The 26,653-nt window shown below is 39.9% G+C and overlaps 1 protein-coding gene across 1 annotated transcript; it reads right to left on the bottom strand.

The window, feature by feature from the left end:
- Positions 1 to 7,866: 7,866 nt before the first annotated feature.
- On the bottom strand, positions 7,867 to 26,311 carry enpp6.L (ectonucleotide pyrophosphatase/phosphodiesterase 6 L homeolog). Its single transcript, NM_001093348.1, is given in 8 exon segments — positions 7,867 to 8,329; positions 12,193 to 12,316; positions 12,750 to 12,887; positions 13,460 to 13,639; positions 15,043 to 15,184; positions 17,059 to 17,170; positions 21,595 to 21,774; positions 26,008 to 26,311. Coding segments are annotated over 8 exon segments (1,326 nt in total). The 5' UTR covers positions 26,249 to 26,311; the 3' UTR covers positions 7,867 to 8,120.
- Between the last annotated feature and the right edge of the window lie 342 nt (positions 26,312 to 26,653).

Raw genomic sequence — 26,653 nt, 5'->3', positions numbered from 1 at the left:
CCCCCATCCTCATAAAAATTGTCTTGGTTGAAACTGGTCTGGGTGCATAAAAGTTTGGGGACTGCCAGTTATGTTTTTGTCAGTTTGTTCTGGCAAACTTTCCTTTGTCTATTGTCATAACTTTGTTTTGGAAACTGTGTTAGTATTTTCCTTTATATCACGCTTGTTTTGTTATAATTAGAGCAGCCAGGTCTATCTGGTCCCATCATATTGCAGCTCTGAAATATGTGTATTAATGTTCTGTCGGCCCCACCTGGTTGTCTCAGGGCCCTGCCAGTGCTTTTCCTTGTACAAGAATTTACCAGCACCCCAGGAATTTCCCTGTAGCAAATCTATCTTTAGGCTATTCTAAATGTGTGTTCAGTTCAAATGCAAAAAACGACTTAAGTAAACTGATGAATTATGTAAAAATATGCAAACTAGACTAAACATGATAAATAATGAAGGAGCAAAGGGATTCAAGTAAAGCCCAAGTTGTTATGTGAATGATTTTACTGGAGAACAACTTCCAGTGTTTGTGAGCTGGTTTGGCATCAGCCATGTTAACCCCTTGTTTGCTTATCCCTCGGCCATTAACAGAGATATTGAACTGTTGCACCTTAAACTGGCCATAGACGCAAAGACGAACGATTGGACTTTCCCATCTCCAGACCTGCCACTAACCTTCAGTTTAAATAAAGTAGTAAAAGAACAGATCAGCCGATGTTCTGCCCTTGACCGCAATTGTACGAAAGTTATGTCTGACAAAGCTGGTGAACTGAAAATCGTACAATCGGCAATACATGCAAATTATCGCCAGCCGACAAATCTTTCAAACTGACCGATCATCCAAACGGCCGATCTCCGTGGGGTGAAAAATGTCTGGGCTGTACACACGGTCCGCAAATCGTACAAATCGAGGATTTGTACGATCGGATCTTTGCTTCTATGGCCAGCTTTAGGAATGTCAGAAGAGTTATTCCTGTTGCTTATAGAATATACGAATATATGTGACGTTTTTTAAATTTCTTTTGTTTCCAATTTAGCATTTCTATGCACCGCTGATAACCGGATTTACATGGGATTTTTAATAACCCTGCCAATGTATATGACTGCCGAGTTCCTAAGCATGGAGTAGGTGAGTAAAATCAAATCAGGACCCGGTTCATCACCAGGTAAGAAATAAAGTTAACAAGGAGATTTTAGCAACCCATGTAATGAGCACATCCACAGCCCTGGGCTCTTTTCCACACAAACACAAGGCAAGTATTAGTCGTATTAACTGCAACTTTCTTCCCCCCAACTTATCAAAATATGTCATGGCTCGGAGACAGAGTCTGAAATTGATTTGCAGCTACAGGGTTTCATATAATGACAGCAAAAGAGACTTGTGATGCCTGGCAAGTGCCGGTGACAGGGAATGAGGTGAAACAGAGTTGAACAGCAGATGTGCTCCACACGCGCCTTTATCACAGTAATTAGCGGCTGGTAAGTCAGGTAGCGAAGCCCGACGAGTTCATGCAAAGTTTACCAGCTTCACAAAATCTATCATTTATGATGAGCCGTTGTGCAATGCTCTGTATTTGCCATAGTTAGTCTTTCTAGCTGACTGCAGCGCTTATGTTTAATTTAGGTCTCTTTATCTAATTTACTTTGATGAAACTTTGATGAAATTCAGATGCCTCAACACCAAGTGTAAAGTAGGACCTAATAAGGGCCTCCTCATTCTGACAAGCCGACGGGAATAAAGCACATTAGGGTAGGAAGGCACAGGCTGCGCAGAGGATAACATGTTAAAAAAAGTCAATAGTTAATAGTGAAATCTTTAAAAAAAAAAAAAAAAAAGTATTTGGAATAATTTATGAGGAGCTGGGTGCTTCACAGGCCTCTCTTCTGCGGAGAAGAAACATTATGTATTACTTATTGATTTGTTGTTATTGCATGGTTTCAGCACGTAGTTACATAGTTCTAGTTACATAGTTAAATCGAGTTGAAAAAAAGACAAAGTCCATCAAGTTCAACCCCTCCAAATGAAAACCTGCAGGTTGTGGCTAATGAGAAGGACAAGTATTATAGAGGGCTTGGGACCTTGATAGGGCCCTCCTGTGCAAAAAATACCCAAGTTTCTCCACCCTCCTCCCACCACTGACCAATATAGTTCTTGCTAACCCAGTCTAATCACATGTCAAAACAATGACTGGATCCAAAGACACTGGCTGCTGAAATCCTGATTATTGTTTTGTTTCCTCCCTGTTCACAATTGGTTCATAATAGAGAAGCTCAATTTGCTTTCACAAGATTAGTGACCGGGGTCTCTTTAAACCCCTTATTGTACTACACCTGTCATATGATTCGCTCTAAGCCATTTCTGGGTTGTTTTTTTTTTAGCTAAGGTATAACTCATAATTGATGTCTCCTTTACTGTGTAATGCTGGGGGGGACTAGATATATTCAGCTGCGTGCGTAGAAATGAAAGCACCCCTCAGCATATTAAAGGGGAATTTTAACTTAAAATGTACTTTAAGTAAAATGTAGACTGATATTCTGAGACAATATGAAATTGGGATCTTCATCTTTTGGGGGTGGGGGTAATTTTTCTGTCTATTTACTGGGGTCCTATTTACTTTGACAAACAGGCAGTGGTTTGAATGAGAGACTGACAGATGAATACGGGAAGGCCTGAATATAGAGACAAGTAATAGAAGTTACAATAAAACGTTTGCCTCATACAGCAATATGTTTATGTTTTTTAAAGAAGAAGGGAAGTAATGAAAAATCTATAAAAACATTGGAATGTTGAAAAGTGGAATATTACCCGCAAAAAGTAATATTTAAACTGCGTACCAAGCTCTACTTGCCCCAAACATTTGGAAAGATGACTTTTTTCAGTCTATGGGGCATATTTATAAAATTGTGAAATCAGAGCTCCTCACAGTGAACTTTTAAAATTCCATAGAAATTAAAAGTGGTGGAATTTTACTCTTCTGGAGTGTAGTAAGCTCTCTCTCTTGATACATATGCCTCCTTATCAGTCAGCCCAACCCAATGGACCCTTGTACTCTGGGTCTGTATTGGTACAAGCCTACAGAGAATGCTTATTCCCTTTACTGGTGTAGTGGGTGCAGCTGGATATCAGTGTTTATCATGTGTATATAAGGTACAGGTATAGGACCTCTTATCAAGAATGCTCGGGACCCGGGGTTTTCTGGATAAAGGATCTTTCTGTAATTTAGATCTTCATAACTTAAGTCTACTAGAAAATCATGTTAACATTAAATAAACCCAATAGGCTGGTTTTGCTTCCAATAAGGATTAAGTATATCTTAGTTTGGATCAAGTACAAACTACAATGAAAACTGGAAATTTATTCCTCAGTGATCCACCAGTAGCTTTAGTAAATCAGACTCTTCCACAGACCAATGGAGTAGCCATCTCCACCTCAGTAGCATGAAATAACAAAAAAGTCTGGAGAGTCTTTGCAAGTGTGTAGTTTTATTATCGCACTACATGTTTCGGACCCATCTGGTCCTTCCTCTGGTGCATGGAAGGACCAGATGGGTCCGAAACATGTAGTGCGATAATAAAACTACACACTTGCAAAGACTCTCCAAACTTTTTTGTTATTTCAAGTACAAACTACTGTTTTATTATTAAAGAGAAAAATGAAATAATTTTTATACATTTGTATCATTTGATTATAAAGAAGTCTATGGGAGACGGCCTTTCTATAATTTGGAGCTTTCTGGATAATGGGTTTCAGAATAACAGATCCCATACCTGTACATTGGATGGTTCTGATGCCATAGTATAAGGTTACCATAGTCAAATCAAAGGGGCAATTCTAATGAATTCTAATGATTTAGCCTAGCATTTTCCCAGCCTACCTGGAGGGAAATGGTCTGTATTCAGGCTGATTTCATTGCTTTTGGATTGTGTGCATTTTGTTCTTATTCTTCTCCAATGAATCGACCCTGAGCCTTCAGAGCCCCATGTAGTGTATGTATGGCAAGTAAAACCATGCAGATAACAATGTGTGTTTGCTGCTTCAGCCTTGAATAAATGGGAGCCAATGTCAGACAACAGAAACTATTCATAGTTCTGCAGGTTTCTCTCTTTACTGCTTTTGTGTTCTTTTATTGTTAACAACAGAATGTCTTCCCTCAACAATAGAAGTGCCAACAAAGGCAGCGTAACTCCGTTGTACCAGACAGCATCTATATTGCTCCTTAGAACATCTTACTGTGCCAAAGATCCCATACGCTGCCCTCATTATATCCACTTCCTTTCTCCCTGCTCTCCTTACTTTCTATGTTTTGCCTTTCAAATATATTTTTATTTAAGTGAGTCTAAAGCCTGCATTTTTTTACTTTATTGTGACATGGGACAAACCTTTCTTCATGGCCTGTCATTCTGTCAATCTCCTTCAACACACGCTGACTTTCTTTCAATACATCTCCCATTACCTTCAATGTATTATGGAAGCCTTTTATAAGAAACGCTCATTGTACTGGAAATGTTCAGTTCCAAAACGTGAACAATTGACATGTTTTACATTTGAATGTAAGAAATTGCCTGTGCACTTTCTTTCTTACTTTATTTCCCTGATATTTTGTTTGGTTTGTAGTGCACAGCACTTTTAATGGAGAAATTCAACTTTTAATGAACTATATGTAAGTACGAGATTGGCCAATTCCTAGCAGATTTTTTGAGTAGGGATGGGTGAATTTGACTCGTTTCGCCAAAAATTCGCCGCCGGCGAAATGTCGCAGACACCCATTAAAGTCTATAGGTGTCCAAAAAATGTTGTTTAGGGAAGATTAGTCGCCCGAAGAGGCGATTTGACGTTGGCCGATGGTAGCCATGTCTGCCACCACCCTAAGGGCAGAGACACACGGTCAGATTCGTTGAGATTAGTTGCCAGGCAACAAATCTCCTTCTTCGGGGGACTAATCTCCCTGAACTGCCTTCCTGCCGGCTAGAATGTAAATCGCTGGTGGGATGGCACACAGATCCCTTGTTTTCCAAAGTCGTCCGAAGTTTCCTCGGGAGGTAACTTCGGAAAACGAAGCACTCAAGAGTGCCATCCTGCCAGCTATTTACATTCTAGCCGGCGAGAAGGCAGTTTGGGGAGATTAGTCGCCCCGAAGAAGAGGAGATTTGTCACCGGCTGACTAATCTCCCCCAGTCTGACTGTGTGTCTCTGCCCTTACTCTTGAGTTAGTCAGCGACTTGAAGGGGGGCCACATGGGACATAACTGTTCAGTGAGTTTGTAATTGATCCTCAGCATTCAGCTCAGGGCACAAAGGCTGTTGTTAGCAGCTGTTCTCAGGCTGTGTATTTTGCAGCCTGAGAGATGCAGATCTGCCCATTGATTTGAATCCAATCAGCCTGTGTGTGTGTGAGTATTTGGGCTGACCTCAGCTTGTGTGTGACCGCATTCAGGCTGATTGAATTCAATTCAATGGAGCAGGGGGCACTGAGCATATCTGCTTCTCTTAGCCTGCAAAAATCCGCATACTGGCAACAGCCGCTGACAACAGCCTGTGTGCCTGAATCCTAAGACCTTCCATAACCTTTGTAAATTGGATGTGGTATTCAGAATTTTACATTTTAAAAAAATTGCTGTGGCAGATATTTTTGTCCCTCTTTCTATTTTTCAACGTTGGAATTTGTGCATGTGGCCCCCATCAAGTCTCTGATTGGTTACTGCCTGGTAACCAATCAGTGGAAACCAAGAGAGCTGAAAAGCAGGAAGTAGTGTTCTGGCTATTATGTTAGACATTCAGTCACTCCAGCCTTTATACATTACATTTTTGCCTAACTAACTATATCAGAAACATTTTTTTATTTTGCACAGCCTATCTATTTACCTACCTACTACATACTGAACAATTCCCTTAAGAAAGATAATTTCATTATCACAAGCAATGCAGATGTGACTTTGTACAACATCCCTGATATTCTCAATGCCTTTCATTACCCTTAGGGTATGTAAATGTTGCAATCATCTTAAAATGTAGTTTGGTAACCCTACACATAGCAGGTATCTGACATTGAACTTTCTAAATCAGTTGTGCGTGTACAACAAAAATATTTCTATTATGAATCTGTATAAAATGAAAAAAAGGCAGGGGCACCAACCAGCACACAATAATCCTATATCTTGCTATAGAAGGAGAATTAAGGTGGATTAATAGTAAATAGCCTGGCCAAAAATAAAAGACAATTTATTATTCTCCTGTTAAAATAAATGTTTCCTCCTGGAATTTCTTCTACAGAGAAATTTTGGAAGAAAAAAAACTAGGCAGCTGTTATATTTGTTAAAATGGTTAAAATATATATGACGAAAAAGGGAAGACATTTGTACATCTATGTCACACACCTGAACTACATTTAAAATGCTGAAAAAGATTCCTGCACTACTTTACTTATAAAGACCACTAGAGGGTGGTATTGCTTAAAGATAAAGTCAAGCTTAGCAGGACATCACCTTGGTGCTTTTGCTGTTGTATTACCCAAACAAGTACAATTCTTTTCAATTGTTTGTGGTTGAATTCTGCGTCATTAGCAACATATTTACGTATAAATATTTGTTTTGTTTGTCTTTTGTTTTGTTTGTTTTTTTTTAAAATGGGCCAAGTCAAAAGTTATTTCTCCATATGTAATGTTTTATTCTTTTACATTTTTAAACTAAACCAAAATAAAATATATTCTTTACTGCTAGAAAGGGTGGTGAGAAAAGGAAGGAACAAAGAATGAGGCTGTGGAAGTGGAGAAAATAAGTGATTTGTTCAAGTAAGGTGAGAATCAGATTGTGGGGACAATGGCTGAACTAAAATGTGGCTTTATGACTTCCTTCCTTTTTATTGCTCTTTTTAAGATACATGTGCCTTAGGGCAGAGACGCACGCTCAGATTCGCCCGTCGATAAATCGCCTCTCCTTCAGGACTAATCTCCCCGAACTGCTTAACGCCTTCTAGAATCTAAATCGCTGGCGGGATGGCACTCAGAGCGCTTTGTTTTCCGAAGTCGCCCAAAGTTTCCTCATGAAGCTCCGAGTGCTACACCGCCGTTGATTTACATTCTAGCCAACGGGAGGCAGTTCGGGGGGGGGGGGTTTGTTGCCCAAAAAAAGAGGAGAGTCTCTGCCTCTAAGGCCAATTGAAATTGAAGTTATCTCAGGATGAGGTTACACAAGGAACCATGTGTTGATTTGAATAAAAGACTGGAATATGAATAAATAACAATACATGTGTATTGAAAAGGTGGAAAGAATCAGAAGAAAAGGGCAAAAAATTTATCTATTAAAAAAAAAAAATACAGATCAGTTGAAAAGTTGCTCAAAATTGGCCATTCTATAACATATTAAAAGTTAACTTAAAGGTAAACCACCCATCTAAAGGGAAGGTTGAATAACCACTTCCTTTTTCCCATGAGTTCCCCTTATTTTCAAATTTTTTAATGGAAAATCTAGCATCTTATTTATTCCCCTGGGTTTATTGGTAACATTTTGCCTATGTATTATTAAAGGGGTTGTTTGCTTTTTAAGTATGTTATAGAATGTCCTATTGCTAGCAACTTTGCAATTGGTCTTCATTTTTTTTTTTAAAAAAAACTTTTTGAATTACATGTCTTGCTCTTCTTTATTTTTCCAGCTTTTAAATGGGGGTCGTTGACCCTGGCAGACACAAATCTGTTGCTCTGTGAGCTTACAATTTAGACCTCTGTCTAAATTCATACTCCAGTCTCCCATTAAAACCACTGCCTGATCACTAAGGCAAACAATACCCTAGCAACCAGGCAGCTGGTAAAATTGCAAACTGGAGAGCTGCTGAATAAAAATCTAAATAACTCAAAAACCACAAATAATAATAAATGAAAACCAATTGAAAATTGTCTCGGAATATCACTCCCTAGATCATACTAAAATTTAATTTAAAGGTGAACAAAGCCTTTACATAAACCCTTAGAAAAGAAGATACTGGTGTCCTGCCCCATCACCCCTAAAACAAAGTGCATTATTGTTATATTGGATGATAATTACATTAATTTGCAACATCATCAAAGGCAGATTTACTATTGAACTGGAGAGTTTATGAAGGAGTCAAGTACTGTGTATAATGTTGGGGATATGAATGTGCTAAAATAAGATCAGAGACAGTGGAAGGACAGACAGCCAAAGGTTTATCAGATGTAAAGTTGTTGGAAAGCCAGAGCTGCTCCTCAGCATAAACTGCACTCTGGACCAGGATCCATTATTAGGCAGCGGCTCTATCCCCAGCACATTGCACATTATGTTGTAAACGTCTGTTGATCGAATTGGAGCCGACCTGAAATTCACTTTAAAGTCTGAAAAGGAAAAAAACAACAACAACTTTCAAGTAAGATTCATGTGGACGAGATAGTAAATTTTTTTTTTTTCTAAAGAAAAGTTTTTTTTCTGCTACACAAAGTAAAACCACGACAAGTTGAAATCCTTTATTGTAGTTTACAACAATGTGTACAAATGTATACTGTCTATGTTAACAGGAAGCAATGACACCCCTCTGGAAGTCATGTGACCATGTATGGCAGCCGCTCTGCATTTCTGGAAGAGTTAAAGGAATAGTTCAGTGTAAAAATAAAAACTGTATAAATAGATAGGCTGTGAAAAATAAAATGATTCCAATATAGTTAATTAGCCAAAAATGTAATGTATAAAGGCTGGAGTGACTGGATGTCTAACATAATGGCCAGAACACTGCTTCCTGCTTTGCAGCTCTCTTACTCTGAGTTAGTCAGTGACTTTAAGGGGAGAGCACATGGGACATATCTGTTCAGTGAGTTTGCAATTGATCCTCGGCATTCAGCTCAGATTCAAAAGCAACAGATACGACCCATGTGCCCCCCCCCCTCAAGTCCCTGATTGGTTACTGCCTGGAAACCAATCAGTGGAAACCAAGAGAGCTGCAAACCAGGAAGTAGTGTTCTGGCTGTTATGTGAGACATCCAGTCACTCCAGCCTTTATACATTACATTTTTGGCTAACTAACTATATTAGAAACATTTTTTATTTTGCACAGTCCATCTATTTACCTAGTTTTTATTTCTATACTGAACAATTCCTTTAAGGAGGCAGATTCAGGAGGGGAAGTAAGGCCAATACAGGTGGCAGACTGGTTAGAAATCAGTGTAAGGCATTTGTTCTCCTTTAACTACTTACATTTTGCCCAGTTAAAGTTGTGCAGATATTTGAAGTCATACTGGCATTTATTCTTAGGTATTAAGTTTAACCCACAACCACTAGAGACGCAGGGAAAGTAAAGAACTTTGTAGAGACCCTGTGAACTCCAAGCTACCCAGTTCAGACAAATTGTTATGTAAGGAAGTGTTTACATTAACATAAAACGTAACTTTTAATCCAAATAGGTTAAAAACACACACTTAACCACAAAGACCATGCCTAATCTGACTCCATTAACAGTGTATGGACGTCCGGGACAATATCCCTAAAAAACACAACTTTAAAAACAGGCATGCAATGGTGACGTCTGAAAATTAATAGGGATGCAATTAAATTTCTTGGACATCCGAATTTATAGAGATTTTAACAATGATGTACAAACCACAGTGTTTAGAAAGGACACAGCAACCAATAATCTGCTACATGCTAAAAGCCAGCATTCATCTACTCTGATACGAGGCATACCAACTGGACAATATTTAAGGGTGAAAAGGATTTGTAGCACACAGACGGAGTTTAAAAAAGAGGCTGATAAGCTGTATCAGAGATTCAAACAGAGAGGATACAGCCATAATTCCCTGAAGACAGCATATAAGAGAGCCCTAGAGGCAGATAGAAATCAGCTCCTTATTCCCAATAAATCTAAAGAGACAAATAAGTCCAACAAAATAATAAGATTTATAGGAAACTATTGTTCTGAACAAAAGGAGATTCGACAGATACTAACTAACCACTGGCAGATCCTTGAACAAGATAATGATCTAACCAGTGTAATAGGAACCAAACCCACTATTACTTTCAGACGTAGTAGGAATCTGCATGACCAACTTGTACATAGTCATCTCAGTAAGAATGTGAAACCAACGTGGCTAGAGAACAGAACTAAGGGCTGTTACAAATGTGGCAGCTGCTTGGCCTGTCCATTCATAGAAAGAGCCTTGATTTATCAGGGCAGAGAAGACAAACCCCATTTACACTCTAGAACACTTTATGAACTGCAAAACATCAGGGGTGATATATGTGATGACCTGTAAATGTGGCAAACGCTATGTGGGGAAAACGAAACGTGAATTCAGGAGAAGAATTCTCGAACATGTTGGTGATGTGAAACATAGGAGAAACACCTCAGTGGCCAGGCATATTAATGAATTCCATAACGGTAGCCTTGAAATGTTAAAATTTACAGCAGTTGACCGGATTGAACCCACCATGCGAATAGGTGATAGACAGAAAACTGTTGCAGCGAGAAGCGCAATGGATTTATTGGCTAAATACGAGAGTTCCTAATGGCCTAAATGAAGGCTTTACCTTCTCCCCCTTTTTATAAAATATGTGTTTTCAAAAAAATTTTTGGTCTTGATGTTGATTTGTGACCATTTATATACAATAGTAAATATGCGCATGATTGTGTGTTGCACTATCCATTTAGAGGGTTTTGAGATACATTTTGGGCATCCGATATTTGCTTAGCCTGTTATGGGGTTGCCCACGCTGCAATTTCCTACCAGATCCTCTTTGGGAGTGAGGGAAACCTGGTATTAGCCAGCTCCCGCAATTAGGATGTTCTGTGTAGAGGTACGCATGCGCAGTAACTTTTGGCAATCCCAGCGTGTCATTGTATACAGCAGGAGCTGTCATTACGCGAAAGTGAGGGCAGCGCATGCGCACTAGTTCATTGAAGCCATTGTGGGCCAATCGCGGAAGCGCTGCCGGAAGTCACTGTGCGCAACCGGAAGTGACAGGACGGATGTGACGCGCATGCACAAACTCATACGAACGATATTGGAAGCCTATTTAAACGGTTTCTGGACGCGCACTCGCCACTTATGCCCCTGAGGAAGCCGTGACATACGGCGAAACGCGTCGGGCTGGTGGCATAGGTGGACGGTGGGCGATTAGCTCCCACTTGTTCCCCACGTAGTTAGGCAGGAAATTGTCACTGGGGAATGACTGGAAGGGAGGATTTGGGAATAGCCATAAGAGCTGGGCTGATACTTTAACACTGCGGTTGTCAGGCTGTGATTTAAATGCTGACAACACTTTTTGTCCACCGTGCCATCGCATGCCTGTTTTTAAAGTTGTGTTTTTTAGGGATATTGTCCCGGACGTCCATACACTGTTAATGGAGTCAGATTAGGCATGGTCTTTGTGGTTAAGTGTGTGTTTTTAACCTATTTGGATTAAAAGTTACGTTTTATGTTAATGTGAACACTTCCTTACATAACAATTTGTCTGAACTGGGTAGCTTGGAGTTCACAGGGTCTCTACAAAGTTCTTTACTTTCCCTGCGTCTCTAGTGGTTGTGGAGTATATTAGTTCTTCAATGAACACTATCCTGCAGACAATTCAGGTGTATAATTTGATTACACTCATCTGTGTGAAGGTATAAAATTTAACACCTTACCTGCCATCTGGCCCAGATAAAGATAATGTATGTTACAGCTGTGCAGCAATTTCCCAGTTGCACCTCTAATGATAGATGAGGCCCAACGCATGTAAGTAGCCCTGTACCTGACACCAGCCGTGAACAGACCCTAAGTACATGGCTCCCTTGTGTGTCACACATTATAGGCGCTGGCTGTTCCATCTGTAGTATCACAATCTGTGGAAAGCCATATATGTGTGTAGATCTCTTATTTTGTGGTGTTATGTTGTGCCAGTTACCATGCAATTTGCTGGCTGAAATTTTGGGAAGGTTTACTGGTGCTCTTTTATCAACACTGGGCAAATTTGCCAATGGGCAGTTACCTATAGCAACCAATCAATGATCAGCTTTTTGAAGCCAGCTGCAAGTAGAACAATGAATGCAGCAATCTGATTGGTTGCCATGAGGTACTGCCCATGGGCAAATTTGCCCAGTGTTGATAAATGACCCCACTGTGCCTTTTCTTCTGCATTTTGCATTAGTAGATCCCATATATTTACAGTATATATGCGTTAGGATGTAAAATCCATATCACTGAATCATTAAGTTGTCATTTATAATTACCTGGACCGTACGCCAAGAACACTCCTCTCATATCCATCAGCTCATTGTCGTATCCGTGCCACCCATGTTGCCAGGCAATATTGATACTCGTGCCGTTGTTCCAAAATGGAAGCTTTTCTTTCCTCTATTAGTATTCAAAATGATGATAATAATAATGTTTAACATAAAACAATGACTGTATACATCTAAATTAAAGTGGGCCAATGTATAGCAAAAATGACAGCGCTTGTAGCTAATTCAATTCAGAAGAACCAGGGGAAAATAAACGCTCCTTTCACACAAGAATGGGGTGCTGGGAGTTTTAGCAGAGGGTCACAGTTTGGGCAATCGTGCTCCTCTTTGTTATACACATATTCAGTGTCTAAACTCTTCCCAAGCAATCTGTGCTGAAATGAATCACAAACTAACATAGAAAAACTTTGTTTTAGGCCAACGTAGAGTTTTATGAATGACTAACAAGGAAGGGCTGGTGTGTGAGTGTGAGCAGCTGTGTATTTAGCCCAATCAGACACTATGGTGATGGTAACAAGGAGCGTTTATAATAGGGTGTTTTGTACCTCAATTATGAACCATCCCAGTTCTGCAACAAGAGTCAGAGGAGACACAAATGTGCCTTTCTTGTAATGGAATCTTTCTGGAATGTCCTCCTTCTGGTAAACGTTCATGTGCTGCACAGCTCGTAGCTCCTCGTACACCTGAGTAAAGAACAGTCATGTCAGACTAAAGAGCTTTACTATTGTGAGAGAGCTCAATTGCGCTCTTTGCAATAGTGTTCCTGCCAGCGAGGGGGGGGCGGCATTGAAGGAACCGCCTCAGGCGGCGCATTAATTAGAATCGGTGGTGCGTTTTTGTGATATGTACTAGCTGGAGCCACGTCGTCTCGTCTCACTGTATATTTGTATACTGCTGAGATGACAAAGTTTACTTTGACTCAGCCTCCATCATGAAATTAATAATAATGCCTTAGCTGGTCTGGACTGAGAATTAAAATAGGCCCTGGCATTTCAGGTACACAGAGGCCCAATCAGCCCACGCAGAGGCCCAAACAGCCCCACCATTTTTTTTAAATGTAGGCGGTAAAATTTGCAATTTGTTTTTAAGCAGCTCCCCAATTTGGAATTTTGGCAGCCATCTGGTTGTTAAGGGTCTGAGTTATAGTAGCATTCAGGCACCCTGTATATAAAGATAAACAATGTCAATCGTTTTTTTCTGTCCTGCTAGTGCCGCCTGTGTCACACCGTGGGGTTTATCTTGGTCAGTCACTTACTTTGGATAATTTCCCCTCCGCAGGCCACAAGCTGACCACCGGGCCCCTGTCCTTCATCTGTATTATGTCCTGCATGTCTATGTAATTCTTAAGCTCGATCACTTTGTCCATCCAGAAAACATCGGTCATCCCATGATCAGAGAACAAAATGACATTTAACTCGCTCTCCAGTCCCATCTCCTGCAAAATGACAAAACATGGTTATTTACTAGGGATGCACCAAATCCACTATTTTGGATTCGGCTGAACCCCCCCAAATCCTCTGCAAAAGATTCGGCCAAATACCAAACCAAATCCGAATTCTAATTTGCATATGTAAATTAGTGATGGGAAGGGGGGAACAATTTTTTACGCAATTTCCCTCCCCACCCCGCATTTGCATATGCAAATTTGGATTCTGATTCAGTTCGGCCAGGCAGAAGGATTCTGCCGAATCCTGGATTCGGTCCATCCCTATAATTTACTGCATTATTACAATGAACACACAGTTTCTATTTATTCTATTCATAGAAAAGCCTTAAACAGCACCAGATGCCCAGTTAATAGGACACGTATATATAGTCATTGTCTATAACCACAACTGAATATTATGGCAAATCTTCTGTCATATATTTGATACTGACTGGGTCACCCAGTGGTTTTAATAAACAGTAATTATTTCATATAAGCCTCATGTCTCGGAAATAACTAGCTCCACTATTCCTTTCTCAGCAAACGGTCTCTTTCCATATTGGAGTCAGAGTCAGATTTTGATTGGCAGTTACATTAGTGAGCGCTTCCTTTTCCCAACAGCATATTTGAGATACAGTAACTGGCTTTAAAAAGAACTGACTCTGACACAGGTAGAGATACAGATTGCAGAGAGGGGGCATACTGACGCGTCAATTGATTAATAATCGGCACAGAATTTTAATTTACCATATATAGAAAGGTTCTTATTTCTATAAGGTGACACTTATACTACATTTTTTAGATAGTTTCCCTTTAATGAAGAGCTTTCTGATTACAGAATTTGTTTTATCATAGGCCTAGGCTGTCGGCTTGAATAATGCAACAATATAAATGTAGCTGTAAAATGCATGGCCACTTGTGCAGTATCCATGTATAGTGTGCAGGCCAAACTGCCTGCTACAAACTGGCGGATGTCAGTCTTTGACCACCTTAAGCACTGTTAAATAAAGTCACAAAGTGTAACTATTATATTGCGTATACTCACTGGAGAGCAACGTAAATGACTGTAGGCTTCATTCCTGACTCCTCCTAATATTAATAGTCTTGGTCATAGGAATAATGATGGCAGCACACACATGGGGTTATGTAATAAAAGTCACTAAGTTTGCCCAGAAGCAGTAACCCTTAGCAACCAATCAGCAAGAAGCATGTACTGGTCACCTGTTTAAAAGGAAACATCTTATTGGTTGCTATTTGTTACTGCTCCTTGGCAAATGTAGTGACTAATGTAGTGATTCATGTTGATTAATGTATTTCCCAAAGGATTTGATGCTGTACAATATGGAAACTCTATAATTTCATCTAACATGGCAAAGTGGCCAATGACAATACAGAATGGTTGCCATGGTTACCCTAATTTGCTGGTGCAGGTGCCATAAGATTTGGTCCAGTTCTCTGGTGACGTTCTTTCTTTCTTCTGACCAGGGCCCGTGATGGTGACCTTCCACGTCAATACGTTCATAGTAAACCGCAGCCATTTCAGCATTTCCCCTCCTATAAATAAATGTATGCCCATGTTTATGGAATCATACTGCAGAAGTGTTAAAGGAATTCTCTTGTGATTTTTATAGTTGACTTTTTTTTATTTCTAAATTACACATTGCAAACCATTCACTCTACCCTATAAAATGTTATTCTTGAACCAACAAGTGTATTTTTTTTAGCTATAATATTGGTTATGCAAGTGTCTGTGAAACATTTTGAGAATCAGCGGAAACCAAGAGAGCTGCAAAGGAAGTTGTGTTCTGGCTATTATGTTACACATCCAGTCACTCCAGCCTTTATACATTACATTTTTGGCTAACTAACTATATTAGAAACATTCTTTATTTTGCACAACCTATCTATTTAACCAGTTATTTTGCACAACTTATCTATTTATACAGTTTTTATACTTAACAATTCCTTTAACATAGGGTGTAACTTCCCTTAGCTCATGTAGATATGGAATCCCTTATCCAAAACCACTGAATTATGGGAAGGTCACCTGCCATAGACTCATTTTTAAGCAAATAATTTTCATTTTTAAACATTATTTTTTTCCTGCAATTCAGGTATGAGATCTGTTATCCAGAAACCTATCCTCCGAAAAGCTCAGGATGACAGGATGGCCATCTCCACTAGACACCATTTTACAAAAATCTACATTGCAATACCTTGTATTTGATCCAAACTAAGATATAATTAATCATTATTGGAAGCAAAATAAGCCTATTAGGTTATTTAATGTTAGCCTATTATTTAAAATTAGCCTATTAGGTTTTAAGTGTTTATTTAGTAGACTTAAAGTAGGCAGTAAGCTGAGTGCTGCCAGCTCCCCTGCACAGCCTGGGAAAGGAGGCAGCAGGAAGTGGAACAGATTGGCTGGACTAGTAGGGTATTTGCAGAAATTTACATTAGATAACCAGAAACACAACTTTTTAAAGCACTTTCCTTCTATATCTAAAATAGTTTAATGCACTGGTACATAATATATCTCCTTTAAAGTATGAAGAGCCAAATTACTAAAAAGGTCTGAAAAACCCCAGGTTCTGAGCATTCCATATAATAAATCCTGTATATGAAAGCATTGTTGTATCCGTCACTCATATGAATTATTATTATTATAACCAACATATTCTGAGGCACTGTACAATAGATACAAGGTATACATTGAAGAGGAGGTAAAGAGAGCCCTGCTCAATAGAGCTTACAATGAGTAGGGCAGAAAATAAGTGTTTACCCCAAATCTCTACATAAGTAACCAAGCCGAGTTTTCAGGGGTTTCTAGGAGAGCAACTAGGTATACTACACTTTGGAATAACTGTAAAAAAAACGGAAGGTTCCTAAAATGGGTTCAGATTTTCTTGTTTCGCACCCTCCATGAACAATTGGATCTTGTGTATAAGCAATGCAGGAATGCTGTGGCTCTTATTTATGACAATGGGGATTCCTAAATGGTGGGAGTTGCAGCACAACAACAACAACAGCTGAGGGACTTCCAGATGGGCTTCTCTGAAAATATCATAGAACTGCTACACAGAATAGTTTGCCCCTTTGCTGGATGTCAAAACTGAATGGTTTGTGTTCATTTCTGCCTTCAAGTTTCCAGTGGTGGAAGAAGAAAACAAATCCATTTATACCTTTGTGCAAAGTACTTGTAATTCAAAAGAAACTTCTCTGTAATCCTCTAATTACTTTAAAGAATGAACTTGCAAGCTGGAGCAGTCATTTCAAATAATGACATAAACAAAATAACATTTATGCACTTAACGTATATTGTACCAAACTAAATTGGACAAAGAAAAGTATTGGCGTGAAGAAGCCCCTAATATTCCCATAGATTTGGTCTGTTACTGCTTGTGAAACAAAGGGCTTTGTAAGCTTACGTTAGAGACTGAAGAGCATCCGTCACTGATTTGCCAAATTCGGCTTCTGACGGATAATAGAAATATTCCCGGCAGTAATTTGGTTTAATGGCACGAATTTCCACTTCACAACCTGAAAATAAAGAAGAAAACAGATCAATGTGGATTGGTGTAAATGAGGAATGCAGTAAAACCCTTTCTGTAGCATGCGTGCCTAATTTAAGCCTCTAAAGCAGTTGCTGTACTATAACTCCCAGCTTCACCACAATAGGTGTATTCTTACACCTGAAGAGACAATAAAGCTGGTCATACACGATTACGTACCATTAATTGTGTGAGACCTAGTTTTGTTCTATTATTGGCACATAAATATATATATATGGTGGCTGATCCCAGTCATTATCCATGTAATACTCTGTTCTCTCAATACTCATCAGCAACAGGTCTAGAAAATCGTTCTAGAGAAATTATGTCTCATTTTTTTCAACAGTAGAACCACCATTTTACATTTTTCATGGGACAAGGAAAAAAAAAAAAAATAAATAAATTTGTTAAAGCAACTTTTTCCTCAAGGATATAAGCACAGGAGTCCGTTTTACTTTGCGATACAATGTTTACTGTGTTAATAACATCTGGTTAGTATTTTAAACCTCTTTATTCCACAAATAATAACATTCATAGAGGAAAAAAAGCAGTTTTTGGGACAAGGTTTTGATGTAAAATCCGGGAAAACATGACTTAAAATCAGGGAAATGCACCCATTGAAATGTATTATAAATTGGTGGGACCACAAATAAAAAAAAGGAAAATGCAGGAAAACTTTAAACCAGGGAACTTAAAATCAAGGTTTCACTGTATATAGTTGGTTCAGCTTTAAAGGAACAGTAACGTCAAAAAAAAAGTGTTTTAAAGTAATGAAAATATAATTCAGTGTTGCCCTGCACTGATAAAACTGCTGTGTTTGCTTCAGAAACACTACTATTGTTTATATAAATAAGCCGCTGTGTAGCAATGGGGGCAGCCATACAATGGAGAAAAGGCTCAGGTTACACAGCAGATATCAAATAAGCTCTGTCTGTCTAATGGTGTTCTCTGTTATCCATTAGTTAACCTGTGCCATATAACATTTTTTCAATTTCCGCCATTGCTACACAGCAGCTTGTTTATTTGAACTAAAGTAGTGTTTCTGAAGCAAACAGACCAGTTTTACCAGTGCAGAGCAACACTACATGATATTTTCATTACTTTAAAACACTTATTTTTTGACGTTACTGTTCCTTTAAAGGGCATGTAAAGGCAAAAATATAAAATACCAATTTTTACTTTCTTTAATGAAAAAGAAACCCATCTCCAATATACTTTAATTAAAAAATGTGTATCGTTTTTATAAGAAACCGGACTGTATGCAGTGAAATTCCCCCATCATTTACTGCTGTGGATAGGAATTGTCAGACGGTCCCTAACTGCTCTGCAGGGAAACAATCATACTTATGAACAGCAGGGGGAGCCCCAACCATGCAGAACTCAAGCAGCTTTGGGGGTTTTTTTCCCTGTAGAGCAGTTAGCGACTGTGTAGAGACTTGTATTGGATTTTATTTTGCCTTTTCCAACTCCAGCTGCAGGGACAAAGATCATGGAGCCAGATCTAAACAGATCAACTGGGATTCTATTTGGAGGATTATTTTGCTGCAGCCACTGGTTCTGCAGAGTTGGAGAAAGTTTGTATTAAACAATACAAAAACTATAAAATCCACATTAGATTACATGATAACACAGGACCCAGTGCAGCCTGTATATTCTGATTATTAATCAGTCTTGCTGTATTGGCTTCTGGCAGATATTATTTGACTTGTGCTGTTTTGATAATTTATGACGATCCCTAAGCAGCCCAGACCACACTGAGCATGTGCACAGTCTTGTATTGCAAAGATGTTTAACAAAGTTACAAGATGGTGACCCCCTGTAGCCAACTGGAAAGCATAAATTATTTGTTTGATTAGGCTTGTGGTGCAGTAAGTTCATGTTTATGTTTAGTATACAAAATATAGCATTTCTAGCATTATTCTATTTTAGACTTTAGTTGCCCTTTAAGTAACTTTCAGTATGTTATAGAATGGCGAATTCTAAGCAACTTTTCAATTGTCCGTAATTTTTCCTTTTTTATATATTTTTTTTAATTATTTGTATTTTGCTACTTTATATTACTCATCTTTATACAAAGGCATATCCCAGTCTTTTATTCAAATCAGTGCATGGTTGCTAGGGGAATTTGGACCCTAGCAACTACGCTGCTGAAATTTAGAAAAAAATAAATATCTCAAAAACCATAATAAGTGAAAACCACCTGCAAATTATCTTACAATATCACTCTCTACATCATACTAAAAGTTAATTTAAAGGTGAACATCCCCTATATGTACATATAGAGTGCATCAGGGGTAGTGGGAGATTTTTTGTTTTTCATAAATGACTAGTCCAGAATAATGAGAACCATTTCTTCCAAGGCCATTAGCTGGCCAGTGGTCATATTGGATGACAGTTTTGAAAAACGAGTCATAACTGGGCTTTTCGGGTGCCAGAAACAAATTTGTATAGAATTGCAGCCCTTGAGAGTTATACATAACTGGTAGGAGCAGTTTACAGTCCAGATATTGCTTGTTTATGAACTTGTATATGAGACTGTCACCTCCTCAAACAATGTGTTGCCAGTAATCCCTCAGCTGCTCAGTACCCCGGATTTAAACAATACCGTGTCCTATTGAAGTACTATTAGCCATTTCTAAGCTTTTTTATGTGCTCAGTCCTTTTATTTCTTTTAATTATAGATATTTATTGAGTTGTAACACAAGGAAAACAGCTGAACTAATAAAGAGAGAAGAAATCCAATACTGCCATAATTATTACCGTTGTACAATGAAGTTACATGTGTTGCACACAGTTCAGTGCAAGTGAAATAAGAGCTTTGAACTGAATAACTTCACTGCAGAGAATTTAGACACGATCTTGGCTATGGTCTTTTTTTTCTCATAGGTAAATATAAGGTGACAGAGCAGAGACACACGTGAAGATTCGGGGAGATTAGTTATCCAGAGACAAATCTTCGGGCGTCTAATCTCCCCACCAGGGCTGTTCCTGTCATGAGGCAAGGTGAGCACCTCAGGCACCAGTAAATGGGCAGTTACAAGAGGCGGCAAAAAGATGCCTCCTGTAACTTTAAGAGCTGAATTTCTGGGTTTTAAACCGGAAATTTGGCTCTGCTAGTGCAGAAAGCGCAGTACTCGCTGGTTGCACTAGCGCTCCCACCCCTTTTGACCTGCTCTGACGCTAAACCTTTAAGCGCGGAAGAGGGGGGGCGGCATCGGGGTTGCTGCCTCAGGCGGCAGCAGCCCATGGATCGCCCCTGCTCCCCACAATGCCTTCCCGCTGGCTAGAATCTAAATCACTGGCGGTATGATTGCTTCGTTTTCCGAAGTCACCCAAAGTTTCCTCGTGAGCCAACTTCGGGCGACTAAGGAAAATGAAGCGTTCTGAGTGCCATCCCACTGGCGATTTAGATTCTAGCCTGTGGGAAGGCATTGTGGAGAGATTAGACGCACGAAAAAGAGGCGATTTGTCGCCAGGCAACTAAATCTCCCCGAATCTCCATGTGTGTCTCTGCCCAAAAGGTGTGGAAGAAAGATAAGGTTGCTCCTGGCTCCTATTTTATTGGTATTTTATATCTCCAGCAATAATGACTCATTGTTTGGAATACTTTACTAGTCATTTATAGCCTTTCATACAAATAACCCACAAAAAACTTCTGGAAGTTCTCAGTGTAGTCCTAGGGCCCATTTTTGGATATAATTTCCTAGATGCGTCGTCTGATGGAGAGAACTATTATCAGTATTATAAGTAGTGATGAGTAAAACTGAGCCGTTTCCTCTGAAAAATTTGGAAAAGTTGGCAAAATAATGAAATCTCACCAACACCATGCATTGATGTCAAGGGGGCGGGCCTTTTCTCTTGTGTTTTTCTCAGAGCAAAATAAAAGCATTTTGGTGGTGAAGCAAAATGCGAAAGAAATGCTAATAATGTCATTGGCGTTTTGTATGGCACAAAAACAAATGTTTTTATTTCAGCAAGCAAAACCCATGGTGAAATCCTAGTGTGAATTTGTTAAACTATTAGCCGCTGCCAATGCCTTAGACTCCCCTGTTCTTCTCCATAGTCCCATATTCTAGTAATCAGTGTGCATTGTGGGAAGTGGAGTCTGCTCACCGGGTCCATAGACTAATTAGAGGTTATTATTAAATACAGACATTATTATCTGACCCTCAAACCCACTTCACCCACTACTTGTACAAAGTTGATCATTACTGCAGTAATAGAAATTAATCAGCCCATAGTGATGAATCTACAAGCAGTTCAGGGAGGCCTCCTCCCTCTCCAATGAGCCTGATGAAGGGCTATGCGTGTTTGTTTCATTCTTTTTGTTCACAGAAAACATTGCATTGTTATATACAGGGTATCATGGAGAATAATCTGTTGTGTGACATAATGTGATTGGATTCTGCTCACCAGGCCAATAATACATGGAGACTTTCCTTTTTGCCTTTTCCATGGTGACCCAAAGAGGTTCGGCTCCATCCCACCATTGTGGCAGTCGACTGTCTTCATTAGCTCCAATGTCAAACGAGATGTTCTTTTTAGGGTCCCACATAAAATTTCCAGTCATGTGATGTGTTTCACAGTGGCGCCCTGAGGAAAAGAATGTCTGTGTTAGTCTCAGCTGACCCAAAATAGTTTCACATGAATATGGCTGAAGTCCTGGATAGGCTGGAATGTTTATGTTTGGAAACAGGTATGGGTGTGAGAATATCTACATCAGTGCTGTCCAACTTCTGTGGTACAGAGGGCCGGAATTTTCTGGCCTACATGGTGGAGGGCTGATAATGGAAGCCAGTGTGGATAGGGCAGGCAGAGTATGGCACACACAGGGAGCATAAGGCAGGAGGAGTATGGCACGCACCGAGCATAAGGCAGGCAGATAATGGCACACACAGGGAGCATAGGGCAGGTAGAGTATGGCACACACAGGGAGCATAGGGCAGGCAGAGTATGGCACACACAGGGAGCATAGGGCAGGCAGAGTATGGCACACACAGGGAGCATAGGGCCAGCAGAGTATGGCACACACAGGGAGCATAGGGCCAGCAGAGTATGGCACACACAGGGAGCATAGGGCAGGCAGATAATGGCACACACAGAGAGCATAGGGCAGGCAGCGTATGGCACACACAGGGAGCATAGGGCAGGAAGAGTATGGCACACACAGGGAGCATAGGGCAGAGTATGGCACACACAGGGAGCATAAGGCAGGAAGAGTATGGCACGCACAGGGAGCATAGGGCAGGCAGAGTATGGCACACACACACGGAGCATAAGGCAGGCAGAGTATGACACACTGAGCATAGGGCAGGCAGAGTATGGCACACACAGGGAGCATAGGGCAGAGTATGGCACACACGGAGCATAAGGCAGGAATAGTATGGCACGCACAGGGAGCATAGGTCCAGCAGAGTATGGCACACACAGGGAGCATAAGGAAGGTAGAGTATGGCACACATAGGGAGCATAGGGACGGCAGAATAGAGCAGGAGACAGGAAAACCTATCAGGATCACACTAAGAAGAACAGTTTTTACTGTGCTACATACAGTGACACAGTGCTGGTGGCCCTCCAGTAGTTTGTATGAAGTGTGACCAGATGAACAATGTGGGCAGTTTCAGTCTGGGTCTCATGGGTGAACAGTACGGGCTTTAGGGCTGTGAACAATAGAGGTGTCACAAGTATGAACAATGCAGGAGTTTATAGTCTGAATTTGAGGGGTAAACAGTGCAGGGGCCAGTTAATCTCAGTACTGATACCTATTAGTAAGCAGACACAGCAGGCAGACTTTCACAGGGGGGCCACACAAGGGGGAGGGTCAGACTGCTGGGTGCCAGTTGGACAGCACTGATCTACATAATGTGGAGGGTGCAGCCCTACTACAATACCCCAGTGTTACAGGACAGGACAGAGAGGTGACAGTGGATACTTTAATACATGCTTTTACACAATAATTCTTAGACCTGGTGCCACAAATGAGGACTGGACTTGCTGTATAAAGAATCTGTTGTTTTGTGCAAAATAACTTGTACCATGTGATGTGCAAACCATCGTCATTAATCAATGGATCCTTCCAGAAGGCCAGTGTAGAATGGGTCAGTAACTTATTGGGCTGATTAGTCTAGTCCTGTGCCTACTGACTATGCCTTGTACACTTTTTCATCTCCAATTTGTACCTGTATGTTACCCTCCCTTCCACTTAGACTGTAAGCTCCAGAGGACAGGGACCTCCTTCCCACTATGTCTCTTACCACATAGTACTTAAGCTCTTTGTCTTGATATGAGTCTGTATATATTTATTATGTGATTTGTCTGTCTATATATATATAGAGATAGAGATAGAGATAGAGATAGATATATAGATATAGATATATAGATATAGATAGAGAGAAAGTATATTGTACTTTTATGCACTGTACAGCGATGCGGCTCCTTAACAGCGCTTTACAAATATAGTTATACTTACATACATTATGAGATGTATCAGCCATTCCAGTTTATAAAAAAATAATATATACCGGTAGACATTTACATTTTATGAGACCCATTTATGATGACCCCAAAGTGCTAGAGCACTAAGGGATGCAAAATCATACCCTTTAGCATTCATTCAAACTGCACTCAAATTTTGAATCCAGAATTATGTGCCGAGAGCAGCCCCAGCAGGTGCAAGGAAGCTTTTCCATAGGAGTAAAGTACAGGGATCCTGCGGGCATCCAGGCTGATTGGGTATGGGCAGGGGAGGGGCACCTATCCCATGAATACAATGCTGCTGAATGAAGACAATGCTGTATTTATGGAGGAAGGGCAGTATCTACAGATGCTGATGGCAGGCAGGGAGCAAAGTGCAGTAAACATGTCAGCTCTGCACAATGCAGAAGTCCAGCAATCAGTAAAAGAGCCCTAATGTCTGGCAAATGTTAATTTGTTTTAATATTCTGACAATTTACTAAGAACCACAAATGATTGTATAAATCATGTCATTGAGCCTTGGATTTACTGCAACACATCCTGATGACCCAACTTATTGTCCTCACATTTGGTAATGAGGTATGTCCTCATACATTACTAATAAACACCCGAAAATAAATTAATTATTAGTAGTAATAATAATAATATTATCCTTCATTCTGCTTTGGCATATATTTCCCCCTTTAAATTTGGCTGGAGTTGTTTCCAAGAAAAAGACTTCCTGCAGTTAAAGACTGATTTGATTTTCTCGCTTTTGGGTGGTTTTGGAGCTTGTGTATTTTTCTATGAAAGTCCATTGCCCCCTAATGAATTAATCCCAGTGGATTTCGTGTTGTGCAGAGATAGATGATAGTTTCAGAGAGCCAACATCTCAGGTCACCAAAAGGATGAGTCAAACATTTGCCTCTCCCCTCTTAAGGGGGGTTAGTACATTTGAAAGAATGAAATACACAAGTTTTATTTTTGATAGCGAATACATACTCTCCCCCCTTTTTGACATGAGCTAATTCAGTTGGACTGACAAAAATATATATTTTATTTTTTTTTTTACACAGACATACCTGTTTTGTCGGACTAAAAAAAATTATGTTTTGAGATGATTTTTAAATAGCCCTTAGGCTCCTGGTGTAATGCAACTCCTCCCCCGCCTTGATCTGCTGTGAAGTGATGATTCCCAGGTTGAAATCCTTCTGCTTTCCATAGTTGGGGATTCATGATTCTCTGGAAAGCAGCGGGACTGCAAGTCCAAGCATCCATTCATTATTTTGGGCAGTTCAGATGGGATCAATGGGATAAGCTCAATTTGCTGCCAAGCCCATAATAAAAAAAAAAAAAAAAAAAGGATAAACTAAAATCCTAGGAAGGCCACGAACCATTAAAACATTTTCTTATTCGTGGGAAGCAACTATGGAGAATAGTATTTCTTCCTCTAATTGAGAAGGGAGAGGTTCCCTTAGCTACACACAGTGAGTTGGGCGGAAACATAAATATATATTATTTGCAGAGCTAGACACAGTTTGGATTTTTCAGAGCAATAGTTCATCAAACACAAAGTAAAATGGACTTCATAAAGTTAAGCATTGAGAGCCATAAGATTTGTTGACATTTGTGTGTTAATAATCAGGAGTTCTAGAATTATAGCGGGGCCACACGTTCTGTACTTTCCACCTACATTAAAGGGATGGTTCACCTTTCAGTTAACGTTTAGTATGCTATAAAATGGCCAATTCTAAGCAACTTTTCAATTGGTCTTCTTTGTTTATTTTTTTCATAGTTTTTGAATGATTCACCTTTTTCTTATGATTCATTCCAGCTTTCAAATGGGGGGTCACTGACCCCATCTAAAAAACAAATGGTCTGTAAGGCTACACATTTATTGTTATTGCTACTTTTTATCACTCGTCTTTCTATTCAGCCCCTCTCCTATTCATATTCCAGTCTCTTATTCAAATCATGATTGGTGGGGTAATTTGGACCCTAGCCATCAGGTGGCTGAAATAGCAATTCGGGAGAGCTGTTGAACAAAAAGTTAAATAACTCAAAAATACAAATAATAAAACTGAAAACCAATTGGAAATTGTGTCAGAATACTGATCTCTACATCATACTAAAAGTTAATTCAAAGGTGAACAAGCCCTTTAAGTACAGGGTGCAGAGCACAGATACAGTGCTGGAAGGTTTAGGTGCAAAAAGAAATGCCTTCTTCTTACAAAGGTAAATGAAGTTGATCCTGGCTGAAGCTCCGTTTATGACAATATGGCAAATGATTGTCTCTCCCTGAGGAATGAAACAGCAGCAGGAGTTCTAGAATGAAGAATGACAGCAAACAGTACAGAAATCCAGGCTACTTACCGGTCATCAGAGTGTAATAATTGGGGTAGGAAAGACTTGGGAAGGCTGGGGTCATGTAATCTACTTTTACTCCACGTTCCACCATGTGCCTGAAGCCGGGAAGATGCTGAAGTTCTCCATCACTGATGTAGTCGAAGCGAAAGCCATCGATCAGAAAGAGCAAGAGTTTGGGGCGAGCAGAGGACGGGGGCAGCAGGGAGAGGGTGAGGAGGATGAGGGACAACGTGCTGTACTTAGCCATGCCACAATCTGGAGCTTTCGCCAAACTATAGAAAGAGCAATTGCTGGTCACTGAATAATCAGCTGCTCTCCACAGAGGGGGCCGGCCTTCATTTGGGCTTTTTCATCCTCCCACATTCCCAAAGCTGCTCTGATTAAAATGTTTAACCCTATTTGTCTGGCAAGGGTGCAACCCAATTCCTATATCCGTGCATAGCTGAAAGGCAAATGTTCCAGAAGAGCAGAGCAATGTGCAGGATTTGCAATGGTTTGTATGGCAGGAGACTGGGCCACATTGAATTTCTTGATCTCGCCCGTAGATTCCGTCTCCACCAGGATGCAAGCTAAATGCTTGAATGGGTATGAACTGGGTGCATTTAGTAAAACCACTGCCCATTTTCCTCGCTATAATGTTACATGTTATCTA

The sequence above is a fragment of the Xenopus laevis genome, chromosome 1L (genome assembly GCF_017654675.1).
Source record: "Xenopus laevis strain J_2021 chromosome 1L, Xenopus_laevis_v10.1, whole genome shotgun sequence".
NCBI classification, from domain to species: Eukaryota; Metazoa; Chordata; class Amphibia; order Anura; family Pipidae; genus Xenopus; species Xenopus laevis.
The sequence above is the reverse complement of the archived record's forward strand: the minus strand, read 5'-3'. Positions and strand labels throughout refer to the sequence as shown.